General features: G+C 41.8%; 1 protein-coding gene across 1 annotated transcript; it reads left to right on the forward strand.

The window, feature by feature from the left end:
• Positions 1-1,087: 1,087 nt before the first annotated feature.
• On the forward strand, positions 1,088-24,674 carry LOC311112112 (butyrophilin-like protein 2; the record flags this gene model as incomplete). Its single annotated transcript, XM_084155089.1, has 19 exons — positions 1,088-1,142; positions 7,068-7,130; positions 7,448-7,795; positions 9,615-9,779; positions 9,886-10,020; positions 12,528-12,620; positions 12,925-12,951; positions 13,055-13,075; positions 13,366-13,398; positions 16,092-16,154; positions 16,357-16,710; positions 21,840-22,004; positions 22,180-22,329; positions 22,540-22,635; positions 22,778-22,819; positions 23,788-23,853; positions 23,989-24,012; positions 24,432-24,497; positions 24,634-24,674. Exons 1-19 carry the CDS (start codon positions 1,133-1,135, stop codon positions 24,672-24,674), a joined length of 1,962 nt encoding a protein of 653 aa, XP_084011215.1. The 5' UTR covers positions 1,088-1,132.
• Between the last annotated feature and the right edge of the window lie 2,436 nt (positions 24,675-27,110).

Raw genomic sequence — 27,110 nt, forward strand, 5'->3', positions numbered from 1 at the left:
GAAGTGGCTGAGACTGGTGTACAAAACCAAAAGTAAAAGACGCAAAAACAAATCTTAAGAACGGGAAGCCTAGAAATAGCGCACATAGAACAGATCTACTGTTTCTAGGCCGTGTCTAGACTTGACAGTTCATGCAGCTTTAGTATTCTGATCATAGAGTTCTGTTCATGGAATTCTAAATGCGTCATGCATCTGTGTAGTAAATATTTCCGTTTTTATTTTCATTGTTTTTATTCGTTTTTTCCTGTGAAGCATATTGCATTGCATTCCATGTCTGAAATGTGCTGTATAAATAAAGCTTGATCTTATTTTATTTTTGCGACATGTGGAAGTGTAACCGGTGTGAAATGGCTAGCTAGTTAGCGGTGCGCGCTAGTAGCATTTCAATCGGTGACATCACTCGCTCTGAGACCTTGAAGTAGTTGTTTCCCTTGCTCTGCAAGGGCCGCGGCTTTTGTGGAGCGATGGGTAACGGTGCTTCGAGGGTGACTGTTGTCGATGTGTGCAGAGGGTCCCTGGTTAAAGCCCAGGTAGAGGCGAGGAGAGGGACGGAAGCAACACTGTTACAGAAGCTATACCATCCACTAGGTGCAATGTGAGCGCCTATTACCTTCTAGCAGCTGACGGCTCGCTAGGGCGATGGGGGATGGTGGATAGGTGTTTAAGGTACAGAGTCAAGCTCCGAGGCGCATGTGTTCAATCCCAGTCCTAGACAATTGTTTTTGTGTGTGTTTTTTAAGCCTTTCCCAAACCTTAACATAACCATTTGGAATGAATGCCTAAACCTACATTTTAGTTTCACTTTTGCAGAGTTTAACTAAGAGCCAAGATAAAGCACCACATGATGTAATTATGTTACTGCAGTTACGCCAGGGTTGGCGTTTTATTTGGAGATTGGGCTGTGCAGTTTTCAAAAACATAGCCCTGTCACATGACTACACGGAAATAGGGAAATATAATAAGATGAGGGAGAGGGGAGGGGAGAAGCTGTTCTATCTTCATTCTCGCTTACAAAGTAGAATTAACATACACTGTGGATATGTCAACTGGTCATGAATCCATAGTGTCATCTGAGGATTCCAAAGCCGAAGATAACTTTGTTACAACAGCTGGAAATTGAAGGAGAGGGATCATGCATTCAGGTAGAAATGAATTTCACCAGATAAACTACTATCATTCTTTTAAGAATGTTGTATCTCCCTTCACTTTCTCTCATCTCCTCCCCTTGTTTAATTGTATTTAGAAAGACATGCTGCTTTATTGTTTTAAAGGCACTATGAAGAAATCACTCCGCCACAGTGGCGGCTCCTGAAAAAATTCTCAGGAGGGGCAATTTTTCTGATGATTTAGGTGACCTACACACATTTTAAAAAAGATATGTCCAGCAACAACATGAAGACAGGGGCAGCATATAAGTCAATACCAGAAGCATTTATTGACTGATCTGGGGAGATGGATTCCAGTTTCTGTGACAGATTATAAATAATCTCTGATGCCTTTGTTATATTAGCTTTTGGTTGAATGTACTGTCGTAGTAAATATATAATGTTATAGCTTGGTCTGACTAAAATCTTGTGCATGACCCATTTTGTGTTGGGCGTTTGTTTTCAATCAATGCTGTTCCTATCCTATAACAATGGACAAAAGAGTCCTATCTTGTCAGCCTTGTCAGCAGGTGGCCAAGGACAACACCCACGCCATAGGTCTCTCAGTTCTTCCAACTCACGAGTTCTTGCTCTGAGGACACACACACACACACACACACACATCATCACTGATAACACACACACACACACACACACATCATCACTGTTAAACACACACACACACACACACACAAAAATCCCCTCTCTTTAGGCTGAACATTTGAAGATAGAGAACCCGACTCAGAGCCAATGCAACAGTGGAGGGGACCTCGCCCAACTCATCAGGACCAATCAGAAGATCAGAACTACTAGATTCAACCTACATCATTTATTGTATAAAATGTCTGCACACAATGTTTTCGGGGCTCTCTTCTCCCTAAGAGTTTGACGAACAAGTCCGTGCACGCGATTCCAGATATCTTTACCTCTGAATAAACTGCCTTTATTATACCATATCCACCCTGTCCAAAGTCTCTACTTGGTCTCAGTTCTCCAGTAAACTTGTGATTATCAACAGTACACAACGGTAACAAACAATTGGGGGAACTCACGGGGCAGATAGTAAGGTCGCAATGACACAGAAAGCAGTTCAATGTCGGGGTACAGAGTCGCTCTCTTACCAGGATCGCGGTCCGCTCTGACCAGGGTGAAGCCGGCCGGCTCCACTTCTCTGTCCGGGACTCTGTCATCCAGCCAAGTCTCCCAGCTGTATTGGATTCCGCTGCCAGCAGCGTTTTCATTATTTAGTCCGTTCGTAGCGGGTATGTACACGATCAACAAGATCAGTCCAAAACCAACCACTGGAAATCCATGGTTGGCAGAATGTTTGTAAACTAAGTCTACAAATTAAAAACATAAAATAACGCCACACTGCAGGTCGCAACAGAGACGCTGCTAGCCGCTATTGTCTTAGTTACGTTCATGGTTACGTCACGTATGACGAAAGCGCGTAAGTGCAAGCACACAGACACCCATAGAGAATGTATTGAAAGCTTTGAAATTTGAAAAAAATAGATTTTACATGACAGGCTATGAGAGACTTCTGGGCGATTTTCAACCTGACTGAAATCGCCCCAAAAACGGGCGGGGCCATTTGAAGCACGACTTTAGCCTGATTTGACATTTAGTGGCTGGCAGATCAGACGTGAACACTGATAACTACTGTTGCCGTGATATAATTGATTAGAAAAAAAATCCCTTCCTTTTCCCGTTTGGCAGTGCGTCGCCCATATCGCCCTATTGAACAGGCCGTCCCTGCTCTGCCATTTCCTGGTTGCTAAAATTCTAATAGCTTGTCCAATTTCAATTTATGTGACAAACAAGCAATTATAGTGTAGATAATCATTGTACCATCTAAACCGCTATAAATAATATTTTCCGTAACCAAAAATATTGTATTTTCAAATGTTTGAGACTGGTGTACAAAACCAAAAGTCAAAGATGCAAAAACAAATCTTAAGAACGAGAAGCAGCAGAAGTCCTGTCACAGGCACTCTCATGTCCCCTGAAAACCGGAATTTCCGGTTTTTGGCAACTCTGCAAAAACTAATGCCCCTTCTATCCGTATTCCACCTCTACCTTCCCGCTGTACTGACTAAAGCCATGTAATCTAGGCCTATACAACAATTGTGTTAAACATAACATAAACATGCACTAATCTTGCCATGGTTGTTTTTCCTACCTTTGAATTCTTTCACCTGCCAATCTGCATAAAACCAATACCAAGTAAATAGAAAACACAGAGCCTACAATTTAAATTGTGTGGAAAATATATGTAAAGCTTTTTTTTTTACCTCAAAGATTAATGCACATTTGTAATAAACATACTTAGGTAAATATATTGCAAACCAAACTGTAAGAAATTAAGCATGATTGTCAGTGTTATGTCATATTACATGGTGATGAATGTTCATTAATTACCTTTAATTCGTTTTTTTGTCTCTGTTGGATGGAAAACATTTAAGTTAGTGTAAAAAGGTGAATAAATGGATTAACACAAAGTAATTCCCTAATGCCCAGTTTACACTACATGACTTTCAAAATCGTAACATCGTTGATTCTCTCACATTAAACGACCATCTTTCCTGTAGTTTTTTGTCTTGCCAACGTAGTGGTGCGCACATTATGTGGCACAGACGACGTGTGTGTCGTGAACAACATTAGCGTGAGCAACAATAGTGGAATCGGTGGTTTGCTTCAAAATAAAAGTTCCCCATTAAAACTTACAAAGATTGTGATATCATGTCACAATTGGACTAGAGAAGGCTAAACACTGTTGGAATGTTGTTATATAAATTAAACAAAAGGCTGTACATGTCAATATGCACAATAGGTAGGATAGTGTGGTGATTTCCCAACAGTTAAAGTTCCGCAATAAGAGCTACAACGCTAATATTTTTAAAAACTGTTCACAATTGTGTTCTGTGGGTGTCACTGAGTAGACTGATCAAATCACATCAAATCAAATTGTATTTGTCACATGCGCCAAATACAACAGTGAAATGCTTACTTCCAAGCCCTTAACCAACAAATAGTCTGGGTAGCCATTTGATTAGCTGTTCAGGAGTCTTATGGATTGGGGGTAGAATCCGTTAAGAAGCCTTTTGGACCTAGTCTTGGTGCTCCGGGACCGCTTGCCGTGCGGTAGCAGAGAGAACAGTCTATGACTAGGGTGGCTGGAGTATTTTACCATTTTTAGGGCCTTCCTCTGACACCGCCTGGTATAGAGGTCCTGGATGGCAGTGATGTACTGGGCCATACGCACTACCCTCTGTAGTGCCTTGCAGTCAGGATGCTCTCGATTGCCATACCAGGTAGGGATGCAACCAGTCAGGATGCTCTCGATGGTGCAGCTGTAGAACTTTTTGAGGATCTGAGGACCCATGCCACATTTTTTTAGTCTCCTGAGGGTGAATAGGCGTTGTCGTGCCCTCTTCACGACTGTCTTGGTGTGTTTGGACCATGATAGTTTGTTGGTGATGTGGACACCAATGAGCTTGAAGCTCTCAACCTGCTCCACTACAGCCCCGTCGATGAGAATGGGGGCGTGCTCTGTCCTCCTTTTCCTGTAGTCCACAATCATATCCATTGTCTTGATCACATTGAGGGAGAGGTTGTTATTCTGGCACCACACGGCCAGGTCTCTGACCTCCTCCCTATAGGCTGTCTCATCATTGTCGGTGATCAGACCTACCACTGTTGTGTCGTCGGCAAACTTAATGATGGTGTTGGAGTCGTGCCTGGCCATGCAGTCATGGGTGAACAGGGAGTACAGGAGGGGACTGAGCACGCACCCCCTGAGGGGCCCCTGTGTTGAGTATCAGCGTGGCAGATGTGTTGTTACCTACCCTTACCACCTGGGGGCGGCCCGTCAGGAAGTCCAGGATCCAGTTGCAGAGGGAGGTGTTTAGCCCCAGGGTCCTTAGCTTAGTGATGAGCTTTGAGGCCACTATGGTGTTGAATGCTGAGCTGTAGTCAATGAATAGCATTCTCACGTAGGTGTTCCTTTTGTCCAGGTGGGAAAGGGCAGTGTGGATCAGTTTGGGCGGTATGCAAATTGGAGTGGGTCTATGGTTTCTGGGATAATGGTGTTTATGTGAGCCATGACCAGCCTTTCAAAGCACTTCATAGCTACATACATGAGAGCTACGGGTCTGTAGTAATTTAGGGAGGTTACCTTAGTGTTCTTGGGCACAGGGACAATGGTGGTCTGCTTGAAACATGTTGGTATTACAGACTCAGTCAGGGACAGGTTGAAAATGTCAGTGAAGACACTTGCCAGTTGGTCAGCGCATGTTCGGAGTACATATCCTGGTAATCTGTCTGGCCCTGCGGCCTTGTAAATGTTGACCTGTTTAAAGGTTACGGAGAGCGTGATCACACAGTCGTCCGGAACAGCTGAGTGTTGCTTGTCTCGAAGCGATCATATAAATAATTTAGCTCGTCTGGTAGGCTCGTGTCACTGGGCAGCTTGCGGCTGTGCTTCCCTTTGTATTCTATAATAGTTTGTAGGCCCTGCCACATCCGACGAGCGTTGGAGCCGGTGTAGTACGGTTCAATCTTAGTCCAGAATTATATGATACCCTATATAATGGATCAACAATCCATAGGTAAGGCTGTACAGTGGAATATGAATGTCAAAACGCACAATAGGCTGACTGGGGAGGTGATTTCCAACCTTATTTAGCATCATCTAGTCCAAATAGGGCATGATTTCACTATTTGTATCCGTTTGCACTACTTTCAATTAGGGACTTTTATTTTGAAGAGGAACAGCCGATTCCACTATTGTTACACCAACATACCATGACAGTTTTTCAGAGACAACCATTATCCTTTACCTCCACTTGCCAGTAGTGTTGTCCTTTGACAAAACCCTTATTACCTAATACATAGAGACGCTCCCCATCCAACCTGACAAACCTTTAGAGGATCTGCACAGAAGAATGGAAGAAACTCCCAAAATACAGGTGTGCCAAGCTTGTAGCGTCATACCCAAGAAGACCTGAGGCTGTAATCGCTTCCAAAAGTGCTTCAACAAAATACTGTGTTAAGGGTCTGAATGCTTATGTAAATGTGACATTTCAGTTTTTTTTTTTTTTTATACATTTGCACAAAATTCTAAAAACCAGTTTTTGTCATTATGGGGTATTGTGTGTAGCTTTTTAAAATCAATTTTAGAATAAGGCTGTAATGAAACAATGTGGAACCGAGTGGCGCAGTGGTCTAACGCACTGCATCGCAGTGCTAGCTGTGCCACTAGAGATCCTGGTTCGAATCCAGGCTCTGTCGTAGCTGGCCGTGACCGGGAGACCCATGGGGCGGCGCACAATTTGTCCAGGGTAGGGGAGGGAATGGCCAGCAGGGATGTAGCTCAGTAGGTAGAGCATGGCGTTTGCAATGCCAGGGTTGTGGGTTCGATTCCCACGGGGGGCCAGTATGAAATAATTTTAAATAAATGTATGCCCTCACTAACAGTAAGTCGCTCTGGATAAGAGCGTCTGCTAAATGACTAAAATGTGGAACAAGTCAAGGGGTCTGAATACTTTCCGAATGCACTGTAATTTAACTTGTCCAATGTCTTATGGTCCAAAGTTCAGTATAACACAGTCTATTTGTTCAATGGTTCCTGCACATTGGCTGTATGACCTAATGGTTTTAGCTTTGAGAAACAATGTGGAATTGGATCAAATGACTAGGGTCATATTCAGGAGGGTGCGACATACTGAACATTGCAGAAATAAATTCCATTATACTCTACCTAGAGGCATGTCTGTTCTACTCAATATATTTTTATCTGAACATACCAGTGTTGTACCCTACTACTGTACGTGTTTATTGACGCAATAGATTAAATGTCTTATAATAACTGCAGTTATGATGATATTGTCATCAATAGGATGTCCTTTATCTTTAACACAGGTCTGTGGCTGAGGTTGATGACACTGACAGCTCTGACAGTTCGCATGGCAGCTCAAAGTCCAGGTGAGCACATCAACGGTCTAATAGTTGCAAAAACATTGATTTCTTCCATATAACTGTCTTAGCTTTTTTCATTAAAACGTATACCCTCTTCATAATGCATTATAAACACATGTATGCCTTATGAGCTATACATAATGCATTACAATGCACCATATACAGTAGGTGGTAATAACTGCTCATCAACATCTATAACCACATTTATAGAGGATTAAGACCAGGCTGTAAGTCCCTTATGAAGCAAAGTGTTGTAATGACCTATATAAATTGCTCATTTTCACACCCTCTTACAAGCACTCTACATCTCACTCTTATCTCAGCGGTTTTCACTTTGATGGTCCCTCATGGTCTGATCTTGACCGCGTTGAACTCCTCGGTCTCTCTGGCTTGTGAACTCTCACCTCTCTTCAATGCGGAGCCATTGGAGGTGCGCTGGTACCGGTCCGGTGACTTCAACAAACCTGCCTTGTTGTACAAAGATCACAAGATCCAGGAGGCCCCTGTGGACCCCCAGTATAGGGGCAGGGTGTCTCTAACTGGGGGGCTGGAGAGAGGGAACGTATCACTAACACTGGAGAGGGTCACTCTAGAAGACAGGGGGGAGTATGTGTGCCATGTCAGCAGCGCACAGTGGTATGAAAAGGCCAGTGTCTTCCTCACAGTAAATGGTAAGGGACTGAAGACTGCACTGTGCTTGTGTAGACAGTGTGGAATGGGTAGCTACAGTTCCTTCAGAAAGGATTCACACCCCTTGACTTTTTCCGAATGTTGTTGTTTTACAGGCTGCATTTTATATGGATTAAATTGAGATGTTGTGTCACTGAACTGCACACAATACCCCATAATGTCAAAGTGGAATTATGTTTTTAGAAATGTTTACAAATTAATTAAAAATGAAAAGCTAAAATGTCTTGAGTCAAGAAGTATTCAATCCGTTTTGTTATGGCAAGCCTAAAATAGTTCAGGAGTAAAAATGTGCTCAATAAGTCACATAATAAGTTGCATGGACTCACTTTGTGTGCAATAATAGTGTTTAACATTATTTTTTAAATAACTACCCCATCTCTGTACCCCACACATACAATTATCTGTAAGGTCCCTTAGTCGAGCAGTGAATTTCAAGCACAGATTCAACCACAAAGACCAGGGAGGTTTTCCAATGGTTCGCAAAGAAGGGCACCTATTGGTAGATGGGTAAAAAAAAGAAAAGCAGACATTGAATATCCCTTTGAGCATGGTGAAATTATTAATTACACTTTGGATGGTGTATCAATACACCCAGCCACACTAAAGATACAGGCGCCCTTCCTAACTCAGTTTCTGGAGAGGAAGTAAACTGCTCAGGCATTTCACCATGGTGATTTTAAAACAGTTATATGGTTTAATGGCTGTGATAGGAGAAAACTGAGGATGGATCAACAACATTGTATTTACTTTACAATACTAGAAGGAAAAGAAGGAAGCCTGTACAGAAAATAAATATTCCAAAACATGCATCCTGTTTGCAATAAAGTAATACTGCAAAAAATGTGGTAAATAAATTATAATTTTGTCCTGAATACAAAGCGTTATGTTTCGGGCAAATTCAACAAAACACTTAGTACCACCCATTTTCAAGCATGGTGGTGCCTGCATCATGTTATGGGTATGCTTGTCATTTTTTGGGATAAAAATAAACAGAATAGAGCTAAGCACAGGCAAAATCCTAGAGCAAAACTTGGTTCAGTCTGCTTTCCAACAGACTGGGAGATAAATCCACCTTTCAGCAGGACAATTACCTAAAACACAAGGCCAATGATCAACAATCAACTTGACAGAGCTTGAAGAATTTAAAAGAATAATGAGCAAATATTGTACAATCCAGGTGTGCAATGCTCTTAGAGACTTACCCAGCTTACTCACAGCTGTAATTGCTGCCAAAGGTGATTCTAACCTATTGACTCAGGGGGTTGAATACTTATCTAATCAAGATATATTAGTCTTTTATTTTCCACTTTGACAGTATTTTGTGCAGATTGTTGACAGAAAAATGACACAATTAAATCCATTTCAATCCCACTTTGTAACAAAATGTGGAAAAAGTCAAGGGGTGTTAATACTTTCTGAAGGCACTGTTTTTAGCTGTGTGTGTGGGACAGACAGAACAGTTGCACTGCAAATATACTGTAATATTCACAATAATGTAGTGAAACGGATATTGTAACTTTAGTTTAAAGTAATAGTTCACAAAATGACATTGGTTTACTTAGTCTGTAAGCAGTCTATGGACAAGTGGCAGTCTAACACTGCTTACAGGGTAAGAAACCAATATGCCATTTCGTAACTTGGGTGAACTCTCTCTTTGAAATGTAGAGAGAAGGTGGCAATTGGTTATGCAAGTTTAAAGTAATCCAGGGGGAAATGTAATGCACACAATTAAATAGATTCTCACAATCATTGTCCTCACGGTTGTAATTTGCCCCACTTCCCGCCTCATCTGGCCATTAGTACTAGGTGGTACCCCAGTGGTCTCTGTTGCTGAAGCAAGAGGAGGAGGAAGTCAGGTGAACGTTACCTGTTCATCAGAGGGATGGTCACCACAACCTACACTCACCTGGAGAAACAAAGAGGGGACAGAGATCAGAAATGGACAAGAAGTACTCAACACTCCAGGTTATTGCAGACACTAGTCTGGATCATTACTGCAACTATGTACGGCTGTTTGTGTCTGTCTGTCTGTGAATAAGTGTGTATATCCCCCCCTTGCTCTCTGTTTCAGATCCTCAGGGCTTGGTGAGTGTGAGTAGTTGGCTGCTGTATTCTCCCTCAGACTCCGATTGGCTCTCCTGTACAGTCTCTCTGTCTGAGGAGGTGAAGAAGGAGAGTAGAATCCTGCCCAGAGCTCCAATGGAGAGTGAGAATCTCAGAAATCTTAATCAGTATCTCATCATTTAATATCTTAGTCAACTTAACACAATAAGTTAATTATACCCACAAACCAGTCAACAAAAAAAACTTGGACCTGTTGTGAAATGGACCTTGTGCTTTCCTACACGGACACCTATCTGAATAAATTAATTCTTAAAAGATAGAGACTTGGTCTGAATGGACCCAAGGACAACCAGACCTGGTCTGATCCAATCTGAGGGAAGCAGCAAAATAACTTAACTGGAGCTGTTAAAGCGTGATGGAGAGAGAAACGGAGCCACTCTAGCAGGGGGAGGGGCTGTGTGCGTGTGTGTGTGTGTGTGTGTGTGTGTGTGTGTGTGTGTGTGTGTGTGTGTGTGTGTGTGTGTGTGTGTGTGTGTGAGTAATGCGGGTCCAGGCAGGGAGAGAGAGAGAAAAACAGCAACCAAGCCGACTCGCACTAGTTAGACTAACTTCTAGCTGCCATAGATCTTGGTCATTGTAGTCTATCCTTCTCATTTACCTTTTAATTCCGTCATTTTAATTCCATATTCCATTAATTAGATATGATCAACAGGTAACTGACACAATAAAGAACACTTCAGTAAATGAGGGATACAAAGTATATTGAAAGCAGGTGCTTCCACATGTGTGATTCCTGAGTTAATTCATCCTTAAGAGTTGATTGACGCAACATAATAAAAAAAGACCAATCAAAATCCGTCTGTTTAAGATAGAGATCGTTTTTTTGTATTGGCTGCGTCTCAATCCACTACATACGCAAATGCAATGGAAAGTGGCAAACTAATACTCAATGGAAAGATGAGACTCTCACAAACATGATGTTGTTCTCTGTCTTGCTCTACGACTCCCACAAGCTCCACGGGACTCGTCTGAAGTCAGTATCATCTGTGCCAACTTCTGTGTGTCGCGTTCGAACCGTTTGGGCTACAAACTAATCTGACCACTATATGGAAAGATGAGGCTCTCACAAACACAATGGTCTTCTCAGTTTGTACGACCCCCACAAGTGTCACGGGACTCATCTGAAGGTAACCCGGTAGCGGTTTAAAAAATGAATGAAAGTATGGAAGTAATAACATTTTCTCTTTGGACCTGTGTTTGCAATGTATCCAATTTTAGTTTGTGTGGTTGTTGGTTTAGCTTTCTGTAACTTTGTAGCCAGTACGGTCTGCATGTGTATGCGCTTGTTGCGTCATGATTGCAAGGTGTCCCAATATCTTTTCCAACTGTCCCGTTATCTGGTTTTAATGTCCATTCTGGAATGCCCTTCTAGCCAATAAGAAACGGGTATTCAACAATGTTGCTTTCTTATATATCCTAGATATAGTACAGACATGTCAAAACCTTATTCCTTATGATAAATGTTTTTGACTGTCTGTTTTGCCATTTATGAATGTGTTATTCAATGCAGTTCTATGGAAGCAGGTAGCCTAGCGGTTAAGAGCGTTGAGCCAGTAACCGAAAGGTCGCTGGTTCAAATCCCGAGCCGACAAGGTGAAAAATCTGTTGATGTCCCCTTGAGCAAGGCACTTAAACCTAATTGCTCCTGTAAGTTGCTCTGGATAAGAGCGTCTGCTAAATGACAAAAATGCAAATGGCTATAGTAGTAAATGCCAAATCCAATATTTTATCAAATCGTTTTTTTTTTCATACCTAAAGGGTCTTAAAATTCTAATTCAAATAGCAAAATTATCTATGGTATGACCATCTCCATGGTATGACCATGTTAGATCTCAGAAAAGATCAAATTGTGAACCCGCGACCCAAATTTATCACATAAAATGTATATGTCATATCTCACAATTGATTGGACTTCCCCAATTTAGTATTTTCACTGTGACAGAATGTTTATTTTTTTCGTAGATTTCCGTTATTCCACAGTTCTATCTAGCGCTGCAGTGAGTGGGGGGCTGCATAACCCTGTGGCATAGCTTTCGCTCTAACTCTCCCTGAGTGAGAGAGGTCTGCACTTTGACAGACAGTCCAACAACGAGTTCGAGGGGTTTAGGAACTTAGACACATTTTCGAAATGTGTCATTATTCCCCTTTAAGACACTTTGTCGGTGTTTCCTTTATTTTGGCAATTACCTGTATCTCCTAACTTGCTTGCCACACGGGGAGGCTCTTTTACTATAGTGATGCTTTTGATGACTTGTGATTGGCTGGCAACAACAGCAAGCTTCACGCACCACTTTCGTGAAAAGCAAGAGATTTTCACTCTCTCTCTACGTCACCAGTCGCATTCGGGTTTGTACAGGTCCTTACGGGCAAATCGGTTATAATTACAAATACCAGAGACCCATGACAACTAGGTCCAACCCGAACTTTCGGGTACAGGTGGACTGGTGAAGACCTCTAACATGTTGTCTCGAGTTACTATATCTACCAAAAGACAAGATCATAAACTTGGAAAATAAGACTCACTTCAGATTTTAAGTACAGATTTCTTTAAATGTAAAATGTTTAATGGTTTGATAAATCCTTTTATAGGTCATTGGAGTCTTGGAGCCTTCATCACAACTCCGATTATTTTACTGCTAGTCTTTACTGTCATTGGGCTCTTCATCTGGAACAAAAAAACAGGTATGTCAACAAGCTAACACATATTCAATTAAATGTGAACAGTCTATGCAGACGGTATTAAGTGTTGTCTAATCATTTAGGGGCAAATCTTAACTTCCACTTAAGTAAAATTTTCACTTAGTCATGCATAGATGTCAATTGGAGACTTTGTGAAAATTCAACTTAAGTGAAAGTTAGGATTTGACGCTTTATAATATTAGGTTTGATGATAACATTGAAAATATCCCTGATATAATACAATACATTTTAACAAAGTAATATTGCATGACCTACCTATATTAATATTAGTTTCATTTTATTTCAGATAAAACAGAGTCTACTGAGAGGCCAGGTATTACTTCTATATGTTTTACTATTGTGTGTATTTCTACACATTTGATAACATGATTTTAACATATTTGGTTTCTTTTTTTTGTAACGTCTTCTTTTAATAGAAGAAACAGCTCTTGTCGCAGGTACATTTTGTTTATTATTTAATTATATTTCTATTTAACATTGCTAAGGTAACTTGACTGAGCATTTATTGTGTTTTGTAGTGAAGATTATGTTTGTTGATTATTTGATGTAAAAATGGTGTATACTGTATATCTACAGTACATTAGCTAAATAATATGTGTCACTTAATTAGAAATTGACTAAAATACGTTTAGAATTAAACTCAGTAAGGTGGTGTTCAAATTAAATAGATTTTCTATTTTCAAATGGTATTTCTTACTATGACACTCTGTTTCTAATACATCTCCAGGTGAAGTAGGTAAAAGTCAAGTGCCAAATGAAGGTACTGTTCCATTAAAGAGTCTTTAATTGAAACAATAACAAAGTGTTCACCCCACCTCTGTTTTCGTTAAAAGCTAAGGCTTGGGCCTGTATAAATGTAACCACTCTCAAATTCATACACAGAGCTACGGATGCAAGGACTGACCATCCATGATATCAAAATTGTAGTTTTAACCTTGCCTGGAAACCCGACGTTGAGTTGCACTGAATTGTACTAAGGGCAGAAATGAGCGTTTGAATCAGGAACGTTTCCTCTCATGACCTCTACAAGCCAGAATGTAGAATAAAAATATATTTTAACGTACTTTACCACATTACGGTTGCCCATGCGGTTGGCCCTTTTGGCAGTAGAAATGTGAGACAACACATCCACAGGAAAGTATAATTACTTTCCAGCTGAAATAATAAATAAAAATATTATATAAATGTTCTAAATCAAAAAATATACACAAGTAATACATTATCTGATGAAATTGCTTTAGAAAAGGAGCACAAGATAGGGATGTCCTCTCTCCCCCCTCCTGTTTGCACTGGCAATTGAACCACTTGCAGAAACAATTAGACATGAGTCAGACCCAAAGATAACAGGTATCAGTATTGGTAAACATGAATATAAACTAAACTTATTTGCAGATGATCTCCTGATATACCTGACCAATATAGAAAACTCAATGCCCCCCTTGCTAAAAATATTTACAGAATACTCTAAAATCTTAGGATATGAAATGAATGTGAAAAAAAAGAAACAGAATAATGGCAAAGGGAGAAAAAAATTACTCATGATCTACAGCAATCCCTTAAGTGGACCACAAAAAATATAAAACACTTACTTAATAAGTGACAACAAACAACAATTATATAAAAATAACTTTATTTTATTACTCAAAAATATGAGAGCAGATCTAATTAAATGGAATAATCTTCCCATAAATCTTACAGGTAGAATTAACCTCTTCAGAATGGCATGGCTCCCAAAGTTTGGATATTTATTCTTGGTAATATCAATTATCCCACTGAAGACATTCTTTAAAAAGTATACTCGGTCATAACAGACTTTGTATGGCAAATAAAGCTCATAGAATAAAAAATAAAGATTAACATCTTCCTTAGTCTAAGGGAGGTTTTAACCTTCTAGACTTGGAATTGTATCAACTCGCCACCCAAGGATTTTACTTTACATATAATTAAATGCACTAGAGGAACAATGGGTACATATTGAATATAAGCATGCTCATCCCCAGAATCTTTTCCATGTCTATTTTCAAAGGATAAAGCTAAGAACATTAACAACTTCATAGTTAAGAACACTATAACAACATGGAAGAAAATATATCACTCCCGAAAAACACAACCATATGGATAGCTTTTAAGAATTCGCCGATAAATTGGTATACATGGAAAACTAAAGGCATAGAAATCGTAAATAAATTAGGAAATAAATGTATTTCCATGACAGAATTAGAAAGCCATTTTTGACTGACCAATGTAGATATTTTCAAATACATGCAACTTAAAAGTTTCATATCAGAACATTTTGATTTGAAATCTTTTGGACATCAGAGCAATCTTGAGGGAATCCTATTTGAGTCAGTAAAGGATATTCACAATATACACTACCGGTCAAAAGATTTAGAACACCTACTCATTCAAGGGTTTTTCTTAATTTTTTACTGTTTTCTACATTGTAGAATAATAGTGAAGACATCAAAACTATGAAATAACACATATGGAATCATGTAGTAACCAAAAAAGTGTTAAACAAATCAAAATATATTTTATATTTGAGATTCTTCAAATAGCCACCCTTTGCCTTGATGACAGCTTTGCACACTCTTGGCATTCTCTCAACCAGCTTCATGAGGTAGTCACCTGGAATGCATTTCAATTAACAGGTGTGCCGTCTTAAAAGTTAATTTGTGGAATTTATTTCCTTCTTAATGCGTTTGAGACAATCAGTTGTGTTGTGACAAAGTAGGGGGTATACAGAAGATAGCCCTATTTGGTAAAAGACCATGCGAATGACAGGGATTTGCGAATGCGAATGACAGGGATTTGTCACGATCGAGGTAAGGAGTAGACCAAGGCGCAGCGTGATGAACAAACATACTTTAATTAGTTAAAGTTTAAACATGAATACAAAACAAGAAATGACTCGTGACGTCCACGGTATCAATGACCGAACACGGAACAAAAACCCACAAACACAAAGGGAAAACAGACAGTTTAAATATGGCTCCCAATCAGAGACAACCAGCCAACAGCTGACACTCGTTGCCTCTGATTGGGAGTCACTCAGGCAAACATAGAATTAAACACAACAGAATTACCAACATAGAAATACACACATAGAATGAACACACCCTGGCTCAATATAATGAGTCCCAGAGCCAGGGTGTGACAGGATTTGGGCCTGGTCCGGTGTCTGCAGTAAATCCTTCGCGTCCGACTTGTTAAATAAAACATCTTCGTCCAGTTCGATGTGAGTAATCAATGTTCTGATATCCAGACGCTCTTTTCAGTCATAAGAGACGGTGGCAGAAACATTATGTACAAAATAAGTTACAAACAATGCAGAAAAAACACACACAATAGCACAGTTGGTTAGGAGCCAGTAAAACGCCAGCCATCTCCTCCAGCGCCATTGAATAATAAGTTGTGATAATGTCATTGTGATATCCTTTATCTTTTATGCAGGGTTGTGTCTGAGGGTGCTGATACTGGTTGCTCTCACAGTACCCATCAGAGCAGCTCAACCTGGTGAGAATGTTTACACTGTTAATTACATTAGTAACTGAAAGGAAACGGTTACCTGGACACGGTATTAAAAAGTAATTTCAATGGAGATCCAGGTCAGGACTACGCTTAATCTGTGTCCAGGAAACTGGCCCTGGGAGTCAAGCACAAATAAGTCACCCTCTCTTTCTCTCGCCCTCTTTCTCCCCTGTCTCTCCTTCTCCAGCCCCGGAGACGTTCACCTTAACTGTCCCTGATGGTCCAACCTCGACCCTGTCTGGCTCCTCGGTCTCTCTACTCTGTGAAGTCTCACCTCTCTTCAATGCAGAGCCATTGGAGGTGGGCTGGTACCGTTCCAGTAACTTCCACAGTCCTGCCTTGTTGTACAAAGATCACAAGATCCAGGAGGCCCCTGTGGACCCCCAGTATAGGGGCAGGGTGTCTCTAACTGGGGGGCTGGAGAGAGGGAATGTGTCCCTGAGACTGGAGAGGGTCACACAGGAAGACAGGGGGGAGTATATATGCCAAGTCACCAGTGACCAGTGGTATGAAAAGGCCAGTGTCTTCCTCACAGTGAATGGTAAGGGTTATCTCTCAAATTGATGGTGAAACTGTGTATTGTGGTGTCACCCCCAAAGCACCTGATCCTAGATCAGCACTCCTACTCTGAGACACGTTATGGAGTCTTTGGTACCACAGAGTAAAAACAAAAAGGCAGTTACATTTGCCACCTCTCAGTTTACAATTGCATTAGGGGTACAGCCAACTACAAACTTCAGCTGACTTTAGCCTTATATAGCCCCGCCCCCCAAAAAATAAAAAATCTCTGGAAGCGATAGAGGCATCCGTTTAATGTAAACAAAATGGGCAAACCACCTTTAAGTAACTTCAAACTAAATAATTGAAAGTTGATTTGAGTTGTTTGGCCATGACATTTAGAAAATGTCATGGATGCCCCTATCACTCCTATTGAATGTTAGCTAGCGGTGGCTATAGTTAGCTGAAGTTTGTCGTGGTCGTTTAAAAGAAAACCAAACCATGGAATACAGTTCTGCTATATCGTGGAGCTCCGCCCCATAGGGGAGCTCTGCTCCTATTGGTTTACCCTGCTGCCTAGGCAACGAACAGCCTGAGACAAAATGATGCACACACCTGCAGCCAATAGGAGTACAGGTGTCCCTATAAGAGGGGATGCCTCCCCTCAATCAGCCTCCCTTTATCTTCAGCGACTGGACTAGACTGAAGAAGCCGATAAGAAGACAAGACTCAGGACGAGAAAGCCGTCGCCGATTTCCAAGTCTCGACGTCGTCCTCTAAATGAGCACACCAGGAGTTTTTCCACGTCCAAAATCTCTTTTCAGAGCTCAATGTCGCTGCTCCTCCATGACAACTTATGTTTTGTGTGCTTAGGATCACAGCATGCTTGGAGTGGCCTCATAGATCCCCCACTATGCGCCAGCTGCGCCCTCCTTTCTTTAAAGGAGAGGAAGCAGCGATGGTCATTTTTTCGGGAGGATATCCCTCTAGAGGACGTGTTATCGGTGCTAGCCTCAGCTTCTGAGGCATCATCTGAGGGCGCTGACTCAGGAGATGACAGGAATATTGGGGAGGAAATGGGTATTATATTGGAACTATCCATTACTCTGACCCAGACGTTTAACACCCCTTTTTCCCTCAGGAAAGTGTGAGGTCATTTACATCCCTGGGTGATGACGACACGGGCTCTGAATTTTCAGCAGGCCCGTCCTACGCCACAGCCTCTCTGCGCTCTGATTTTCCAGGGCTCATTGAGATGGCTGCTAAGCGGCTGGAGATTAAGCTGCCCCCCATTCCCTCCAACCCGGAAGAGGACATGATGGAGGGCGGCCCTTACTCTCGCTACTGCTCCGCGTCGTACCCGGCATCAGACGGCGGCCTCCAGCAGCAAGGGAGCGGGCCCCGCCCCTCCTGCAGCGCAAGAGGTGCCGACCATTCCGCCGGCGAGAGAGGTCATTAAAGCGTCATCCTGGCATCACCCGAAGGGCGGCCAGAAGAGACGCCGTTTATGACATGGCGAGGGGGAGAGAACGGAAGACGACGCAGCGCCTTGTGTGACTGTGCCCACTGTTCCCCCCCCACCCTACTGGAGGAAACTGTGTGTTGTGTGTCTAATAAAGAGTTGGCTCCAATTGACTTTGTCACAAGACAGCCCCTTTTCCATGATACACCCGAAACCGTTCAGTTGCCTTTACTCTCTCTCTCTCTCTCCTCCTCACCACTCTGAGTGTAGCACAGCCCACTACGGGTGCGTAGTTGAGCATACACATGAGGCACGTGTGAATAAGGGAACAAGGCAGACATCTTTGATGAGCCGCCTTGTTATACCTCATAAAAACCTTACACACATAGACTCCTAGGAGTGTTGTGGTACAGGATTCACATAGTAGCCTGCGTACACAGCCAGTTAATGGAACGATGACGCAATCGCTATTGGGAGACGGCGCTCTGACTCAGGCGAGCGCCTCAGTCAGTGCAGTTCAGACCCGTGCTGCGTTCACGGAAGGCTGGGACAATGAGGTTACGAGTATAACCAACGTGTCAGCGCCCCCGTTTCTCTCAGAACCCGCTCATGTTTCCTCTCCCTTTCATGAGAGGCCCGCCTTGGGCTGTTCCACCACTTCACTGTCGGGGAACAGCGGCGGCGACGGCCGTAGAGGAATACAGGTCCTTCCTACTGAATGCACCACAGCTTCGCGCTCTTCCGCTTTCTCAGCATTATTGGGAGTGGCAGCGAAGCTGTACCCTCTCCCACTGGCAAGACCGGACGCTGGAGAAGGGTTATGCCATCCAATTTCACCCGATCCCTCCCCATTCAGGGGGGTGGTGGAGATGGTGATGAAAACGCCGGGAAAGGTTGCCGCTCTCGTTACAGAGATTACGGAACTTTTGGCGAAGGAGGCAGTCACAGTAGTTCCTCGGGAGCAAAGGAACAGGGGGCTATATTCGCCCTAAAGGAACGGGGGGAATGAGGCCAATATTGGATCTACGCGTTCTCAACGAGAGCGTAGCCAAACGGCCCTTTCGAATGCTGACGACAAAACGTCTGCTGGAATGTGTCCAGAGGAGAGACTTTTGTACGAGCATAGACCTGAAGGACGCATATTTTCATGTGCCGGTACCTCCGCGTCACAGGAAGTTTCTGCGTTTTCGCTTTTCAAGGGGCGGCGTACTAATACATGAGGATGCCATTCGGGTACGCCCTGGCACCTCACACGTTTTCCAAATGTGTGGAGGCGGCAATAGCACGGTTACGTCGTCAGGGGATAAGGGTTTTAGCCTACCTAGACGACTTACTGGTTCTCGCCCCGTCAGCAGAGCTGGCGATCACACACACGACACAGACAGTGATTCATCTCACGTGTCTGGGGTTCGCTGTGAATTGGGAAAAAGAGCGCGCCCTGGCCCAGTCATCAGATTGTCTATCTGAGGATACAGCTAGACACTGTAACGATGAGGGCTCGAATTTCGGATCCTCGACGGGCTGCCCTGTTGCTAGCCCTACCAAGGTTTTATCTGAATCACATGGTAAAGGCGCTTTCGGTCATGTCACTCTTGGGTCTCATGTCGTCGGCCCATTCCGTGGTTCCGCTGAGACTTATGCCAGTAAATTGAATGTTTTTTCACAGTGTTGTGTCACAGAAAATGTGGACTACGTGTGCTGTCAGGTCGAGAGCATACGCTCATTCCTACAGTTCCTATGTGATAAGCAGCGCTCACCCGCCACCATGTAGGTGCTTGCGGCGCCGATTTAGGCTTGTCATGAGGGTTTGGCAGAGACACTGTTTTCAGCCACCCTCTTGTGAAACGTTTTCTATTGGGAACGCGGCGGCTTAGGCCAATGCCTAGAGCCACGCTTCCTCAGTGGGATTTGATTTTGGTACTCGAAGCGCTCTGCGAGCCACCGTTCGAGCCATTGAATCAAATCCCCCTTAAGATGTTATCTTTGAAGATGACACTGTTGCTCGCTTTGACCACTGCTTAACGTGTCAGTGATTTGTACGCTCTTTCGACGAGACCCGAGTGCCTTGCCATTTATGACGATTGAGCAGGACGGTGTTAAGTCTTAACCCGGCATTTATGCCTGAGGTTATTAAGAGCTCATATAGATTACAGATCGTAGAGCTGTGGGCCTTCTCTCCCTTTCACCATGTTGAGAGGAGAGAGGAACGGCTCCATCGCCTGTGCCCAGTGCGCGCCTTGGCGCGCTACGTGGAGCGCAACGCGGCGATTAGGTCATCGCCTCAGCTGTTTTGTGTGTCACGGTGCGGCTGCACTCGGTAGACCACTTTCTAAACAGCGTCTGTCTCATTGGCTTTGTAAGGCATTGAGACGGCTTATGAGGCTGCAGGGCGGCCATTGCCTCTGGGTAGAAGAGCCCAATCCACTCGTGGAGTAGCGGCTTCTATTACCTTTTTCAGAGGAACAGATGTAGAGGATAATTGCGCAGCGGTGTCTTGATCGTCACCGTCTCCTTTTATCTATTTCTACCTGTTAGATATGTCTTCTAACTCTCTGGTTCAGTCTGTACTCAGTGTAGCTGATGGAAGGACTTGAACTAAGAGAAAAAATATGCAGGACCAGGGGGCAGGGTTCCCATTAGGTCGGCTTTTTTTCTATGAGAGAGCCATGACTCCTGACTGAGGTTATCAGTACAGTAGAGGTAATGTATTGTGACCTGCTCACCAGTGCATAACTGGGTTGGGGCGGAATGATGAGGGAAATAGTGTTTGTAACTTTGTTTACATTACTATTAGACCGGTCATATATATTGACGGAATTGTGACGTCATCTATCTGCTTGTTCAGATTAGTATGACTCATGTTCTGGAGTCTACCCACTAATCTTTGGGTTTCCATAGATTGAGTGTGGCGGATTACCGAAAACACAGTGTAGAGTGACACTTTGTGTCATTCCATTAGTGGTCGGTTTTGTTTTAACAGGATATTGAGGTACCATCTATCTGCTGGTTCAGATTAGTATGGCTCATATTCTGGTTATCTGCCCACTAGACATTGGCAATGCCATTGGACTAGGTGGGGCGGATTTGTACAGAGGACACAGTATTTTGTGACACAGTGTGTCACAGTACTGTGGGACTTGGTCGCAGCCATTGCTAGGCCCGACCTTTTCAAGTGGGAAGTGTTGGGCTCGGCAGGGAGTACATTTTGGAGCGTTGCGCTCCGCCTTAAACCAATAGGAGCAGAGCTCCCCTATGGGGCGGAGCTCCACGATATAGAATGATAGTTACCGGAGTTGTAATTCCAGTTCTATGAGTGGAGCGGAGCCCCATAGGACTTAAGGCCCTTCCGACCCTCCAGTCTGAAGATAATTTCTCGGGAGTCTTATTGAGGGGAAGCGTCACCTCTTATAGTGACACCTGTACTCCTATTGGCTGCAGGTGTGTGCATAATTGTGTCTCAGGCTGTTCGCTGCCTAGGCAGCGGGGTAAACCAATAGGAGCAGAGCTCCCCTATGGGGCTCCGCTCCACTCATAGAACTGGAGTTACAAATCCGGTAACTATAGTTTCTTCTGGCCCATAGACTACTTTCAGAGTGAGGAACCATCTAACACTAAATTGTAAAATACATATCTTGTATTCTTCCAATTTTTTCTGTCATTCTATCTGTGTCTTAATAGTTGTTGCTTGTCCCCCCTTATCTGTCCATCAGTGACAGGTAGTGAACCAGTTCTCTCTGTAGCTGAAGGACGAGGAGGAGGAGGTCAGGTGAACGTTACCTGTTCATCAGTGGGCTGGTCACCACAACCTAAACTCACCTGGAGAAACAAAGATGGGACAGAGATCAGAAATGGACAAGAAGTACTCAACACTTCTGGTAATTACATTTTGGTACTTCCTCACACTGTCTCTGTTCTGCTGACACAAATGTTCTAGTACCTGTGTTTTGGGTAAAAAATGTGACCTGGGTTGTGGTGTACTTTCAGTTGACTACTTTGTGTAAGTCAATGTGAATATTTTGATTCCCCCCCCCCCCCATCTTTCTGTATCAGATCCTCAGGGCTTGGTGAGTGTCAGTAGTTGGCTGCTGTATGCTCCCTCATACTCCAATTGGCTCTCCTGTACAGTCTCTTCGTCTGAGGAGGCGAAGAGAGAGGGAAGAATTCTGCCACATATATACACAGCTCCTACAGCTGTACCTGGTGAGTTAGTCTCCTACACAAACAGCCTACCCACAATCAGATCCCTCTCTCCCCATCCCACACATACACTACTTTAGAGGAGGAGAATGAACATGTTGAAGAGGTGTCTACAGATTGCTTTTGCTAATTAATTTCACTGTGATGGTGTTCTGATGATGTCATGTCTTGAGAGCTTTAGAGGCATTTTATCCATGTTGGGTCTCTGTGCAGGAGTCTCCAAAGAAGCCTTCATTGTGACTCTGGTCCTGTTGGTCCTGTTTCTGTTCATCGGTGCTCTGTGCTCTGTCATTCTGTGCAAACAAAGAGGTATCTGGTATTCAGTCATACTAGTGTTTGTGATGTAATTATAAGAGCAAGATATAACAGTAATAATGACCCTATAGAGAAATGTGTCATAAAATATTTTGTCCATAAAATATATAAACAATAATATTTTTTTATCTTTTAGGGTCCATGTGGTCTTCATCCCAAAAGTCCAGAAACAGTTCAGGTAGTGTATTTCATCTGATAAATAAACTAAGAGTGAAATTTGAGTTAAGACAACATAAACAATGATTGATTTTATTTTGACAATTGTGTCTCTATATTTCAGATCAAACTGAGTGAAAGGCTATCATAAGATGCATGCAACTAACTTATTTTCTAGAAAACATTCCATTGACACGAAGCATGATATGCACATATCTCAATAGGATTTGATTCTCCTTGTTCCACAATTTACCTTTTTACAATAACTTTTACCTACTCCGTTCAACAGAGCCCAAAAAAACAATTGAAGGTTGTTAACTATCATGATGAAATAATATTATAACTTTGATCATCATTTAGATGTCTAGTTTAGTATACATTTAAATATGTAAGGTAATGAATTGCGGGTAATGACCTAAATGTGCTCTGCTAGGGGCAGAAATCACAGAACAGATACCAACTACTGAAGAGATAGCAGCTGGTATAGAAATTAATCTGGAAGGTATTAAGTAATAGGGGGAATACATTTCTTTACCCTCTAAAATGTGTCATGCCAAAAGTGCAGAAACAGTATCTCATCTGATCTGTGTGATAAATAAACTAAGTGTGAGATGAGTTATGACAACATAAACCATGATTGATTTTATGTTGACATGATTGTGTCTATATTTCGAATCAAACTGAGCTAGCACAGGGGCCGGCAGGTAACTGTTTCATTCTGATCTCTGGGTGAAATGCTAATACATGCTAATACATTAACTTATTTTTGAGGAAACATTCCATTGACACCAAGCACATATCTCAATAGGATTTGACTGTACCAGTTCCACATTCACCTTTTTACAATAACTTTAACCTTTTCCATTCAACAGAGACAAAAAACCTAATTGAAGGTAATGTTCACTCATGATATACTGTATATGATATAATATAACTTTGATAATGTAGTAACCTGATTAATTTCAATATGACCTAAATGTTCTCCGTTAGGGGCAGAAAACACAGTGCCGAAACCTACCGAACAGATGGTCACTGGAAAAGAAGATAATCTGGCAGGTAAAGTAATAGGAAAAAAAAAATATTACCCTTTTAATTGTATAATGGATGATAATTTGACATAATCTCAATAGGATTTGACTTTCCCAGTTCCACATTCACCTTTTAACAATATCTTTAACATTTTCCATTCAGCAGAGTCAAAAAACCTAGTTGAAGGTAATGTTCACTCATGATATGCTGTATATGATATAATATATCTTTGATAATGTAGTAACCTGATGAATTTCAATATGACCCAAATGTTCTCTGTTAGGGGCAGAAAACACAGTGCCGAAACATACCGAACAGATGGTCACTGGAAAATAAGTTAATCTGGCAGGTAAAGTAATAGGATAAAAAATATATTACCCTTTTAATTGTATAATGGATGATAATTTGACATAATCTCAATAGGATTTGACTTTCCCAGTTCCACATTCACCTTTTAACAATAACTTTCACCTTTTCCATTCAACAGAGATAAAAAACCTAATTGAAGGTAATGTTCACTCATGATATGCTGTATATGATATAATATATCTTTGATAATGTAGTAACCTGATGAATTTCAATATGACCCAAATGTTCTCCGTTAGGGGCAGAAAACATAGTGCCGAAACCTACCGAACAGATGGTCACTGGAAAAGAAGTTAATCTGGCAGGTAAAGTAATAGGATTACAAATATATTACCCTTTTAATTGTATAATTGGATGATAATTTGACATAATCTCAATAGGATTTGACTGTACCAGTTCCACATTCACCTTTTTACAATAACTTTCACATTTTCCATTCAGCAGAGTCAAAAAACCTAGTTGAAGGTAATGTTCACTCATGATATGCTGTATATGATATAATATAACTTTTATAATGTAGTAACCTGATGAATTTCAATATGACCCAAATGTTCTCCGTTAGGGGCAGAAAACACAGTGCTGAAACCTGCCGAACAGATGGTCACTGGAAAAGAAGTTAATCTGGCAGGTAAAGTAATAGGATTAAAAATATATTACCCTTTTAATTGTATAATTGGATGATAATTTGACATAATCTCAATAGGATTTGACTGTCCCAGTTCCACATTCACCTTTTAACAATAACTTTAACATTTTCCACTCAGCAGAGACAAAAAACCTAGTTGAAGGTAATGTTCACTCATGATATACTGTATATGATATAATATAACTTTGATAATGTAGTAAACTGAATAATTTCAATATTACCTACAGTGGGGGGGAAAAGTATTTAGTCAGCCACCAATTGTGCAAGTTCTCCCACTTAAAAAGATGAGAGAGGCCTGTAATTTTCATCAAAGGTACACGTCAACTATGACAGACAGATTGAGAATTTTTTTCTCCAGAAAATCACATTGTAGGATTTTTAATGAATTTATTTGCAAATTATGGTGGAAAATAAGTATTTGGTCACCTACAAACAAGCCATATTTCTGGCTCTCACAGACCTGTAACTTCTTCTTTAAGAGGCTCCTCTGTCCTCCACTCGTTACCTGTATTAATGGCACCTGTTTGAACTTGTTATCAGTATAAAAGACACCTGTCCACAACCTCAAACAGTCACACTCCAAACTCCACTATGGCCAAGACCAAAGAGCTGTCAAAGGACACCAGAAACAAAATTGTAGACCTACACCAGGCTGGGAAGACTGAATCTGCAATAGGTAAGCAGCTTGGTTTGAAGAAATCAACTGTGGGAGCAATTATTAGGAAATGGAAGACATACAATACCACTGATAATCTCCCTCGATCTGGGGCTCCACGCAAAATCTCACCCCGTGGGGTCAAAATGATCACAAGAACGGTGAGCAAAAATCCTAGAACCACACGGGGGGACCTAGTGAATGACCTGAAGAGAGCTGGGACCAAAGTAACAAAGCCTACCATCAGTAACACACTACGCCGCCAGAGACTCAAATCCTGCAGTGCCAGACGTGTCCCCCTGCTTAAGCCAGTACATGTCCAGGCCTGTCTGAAGTTTGCTAGAGTGCATTTGGATGATCCAGAAGAGGATTGGGAGAACGTCATATGGTCATATGAAACCAAAATAGAACTTTTTGGTAAAAACTCAACTCGTCGTGTTTGGAGGACAAAGAATGCTGAGTTGCATCCAAAGAACACCATACCTACTGTGAAGCATGGGGGTGGAAACATCATGCTTTGGGGCTGTTTTTCTGCAAAGGAACCAGGACGACTGATCCGTGTAAAGGAAAGAATGAATGGGGCCATGTATCGTGAGATTTTGAGTGAAAACCTCCTTCCATCAGCAAGGGCATTGAAGATGAAACGTGGCTGGGTCTTTCAGCATGACAATGATCCCAAACACACCGCCCGGGCAACGAAGGAGTGGCTTCGTAAGAAGCATTTCAAGGTCCTGGAGTGGCCTAGCCAGTCTCCAGATCTCAACCCCATAGAACATCTTTGGAGGGAGTTGAAAGTCTGTGTTGCCCAGCGACAGCCCAAAAACATCACTGCTCTAGAGGAGATCTGCATGGAGGAATGGGCCAAAATACCAGCAACAGTGTGTGAAAACCTTGTGAAGACTTACAGAAAACGTTTGACCTGTGTCATTGCCAACAAAGTGTATATAACAAAGTATTGAGAAACTTTTGTTATTGACCAAATACTTATTTTCCACCATAATTTGCAAATAAATTCATTAAAAATCCTACAATGTGATTTTCTGGATTTTTTTTCCTCATTTTGTCTGTCATAGTTGACATGTACCTATGATGAAAATTACAGGCCTCTCTCATCTTTTTAAGTGGGAGAACTTGCACAATTGGTGGCTGACTAAATACTTTTTTTCCCCACTGTAAATGGTCTCCGTTAGGGGCAGAAAAACAGTGCCCAAACATACCGAACAGATGGTCACTGGAAAAGAAGTTAATCTGGCAGGTAAAGTAATAGGATAAAAAATATATTACCCTTTTAATTGTATAATGGATGATAATTTGACATAATCTCAATAGGATTTGACTGTACCAGTTCCACATTCACCTTTTTACAATAACTTTCACCTTTTCCATTCAACAGAGATAAAAAACCTAATTGAAGGTAATGTTCACTCATGATATGCTGTATATGATATAATATAACTTTTATAATGTAGTAACCTGATGAATTTCAATATGACCCAAATGTTCTCCGTTAGGGGCAGAAAACACAGTGCCGAAACCTACCGAACAGATGGTCACTGGAAAAGAAGTTAATCTGGCAGGTAAAGTAATAGGATTAAAAATATATTACCCTTTTAATTG

This window comes from Coregonus lavaretus, assembly GCF_964263955.1.
Source record: "Coregonus lavaretus genome assembly, chromosome: 38".
Classification (NCBI taxonomy): domain Eukaryota; kingdom Metazoa; phylum Chordata; class Actinopteri; order Salmoniformes; family Salmonidae; genus Coregonus; species Coregonus lavaretus.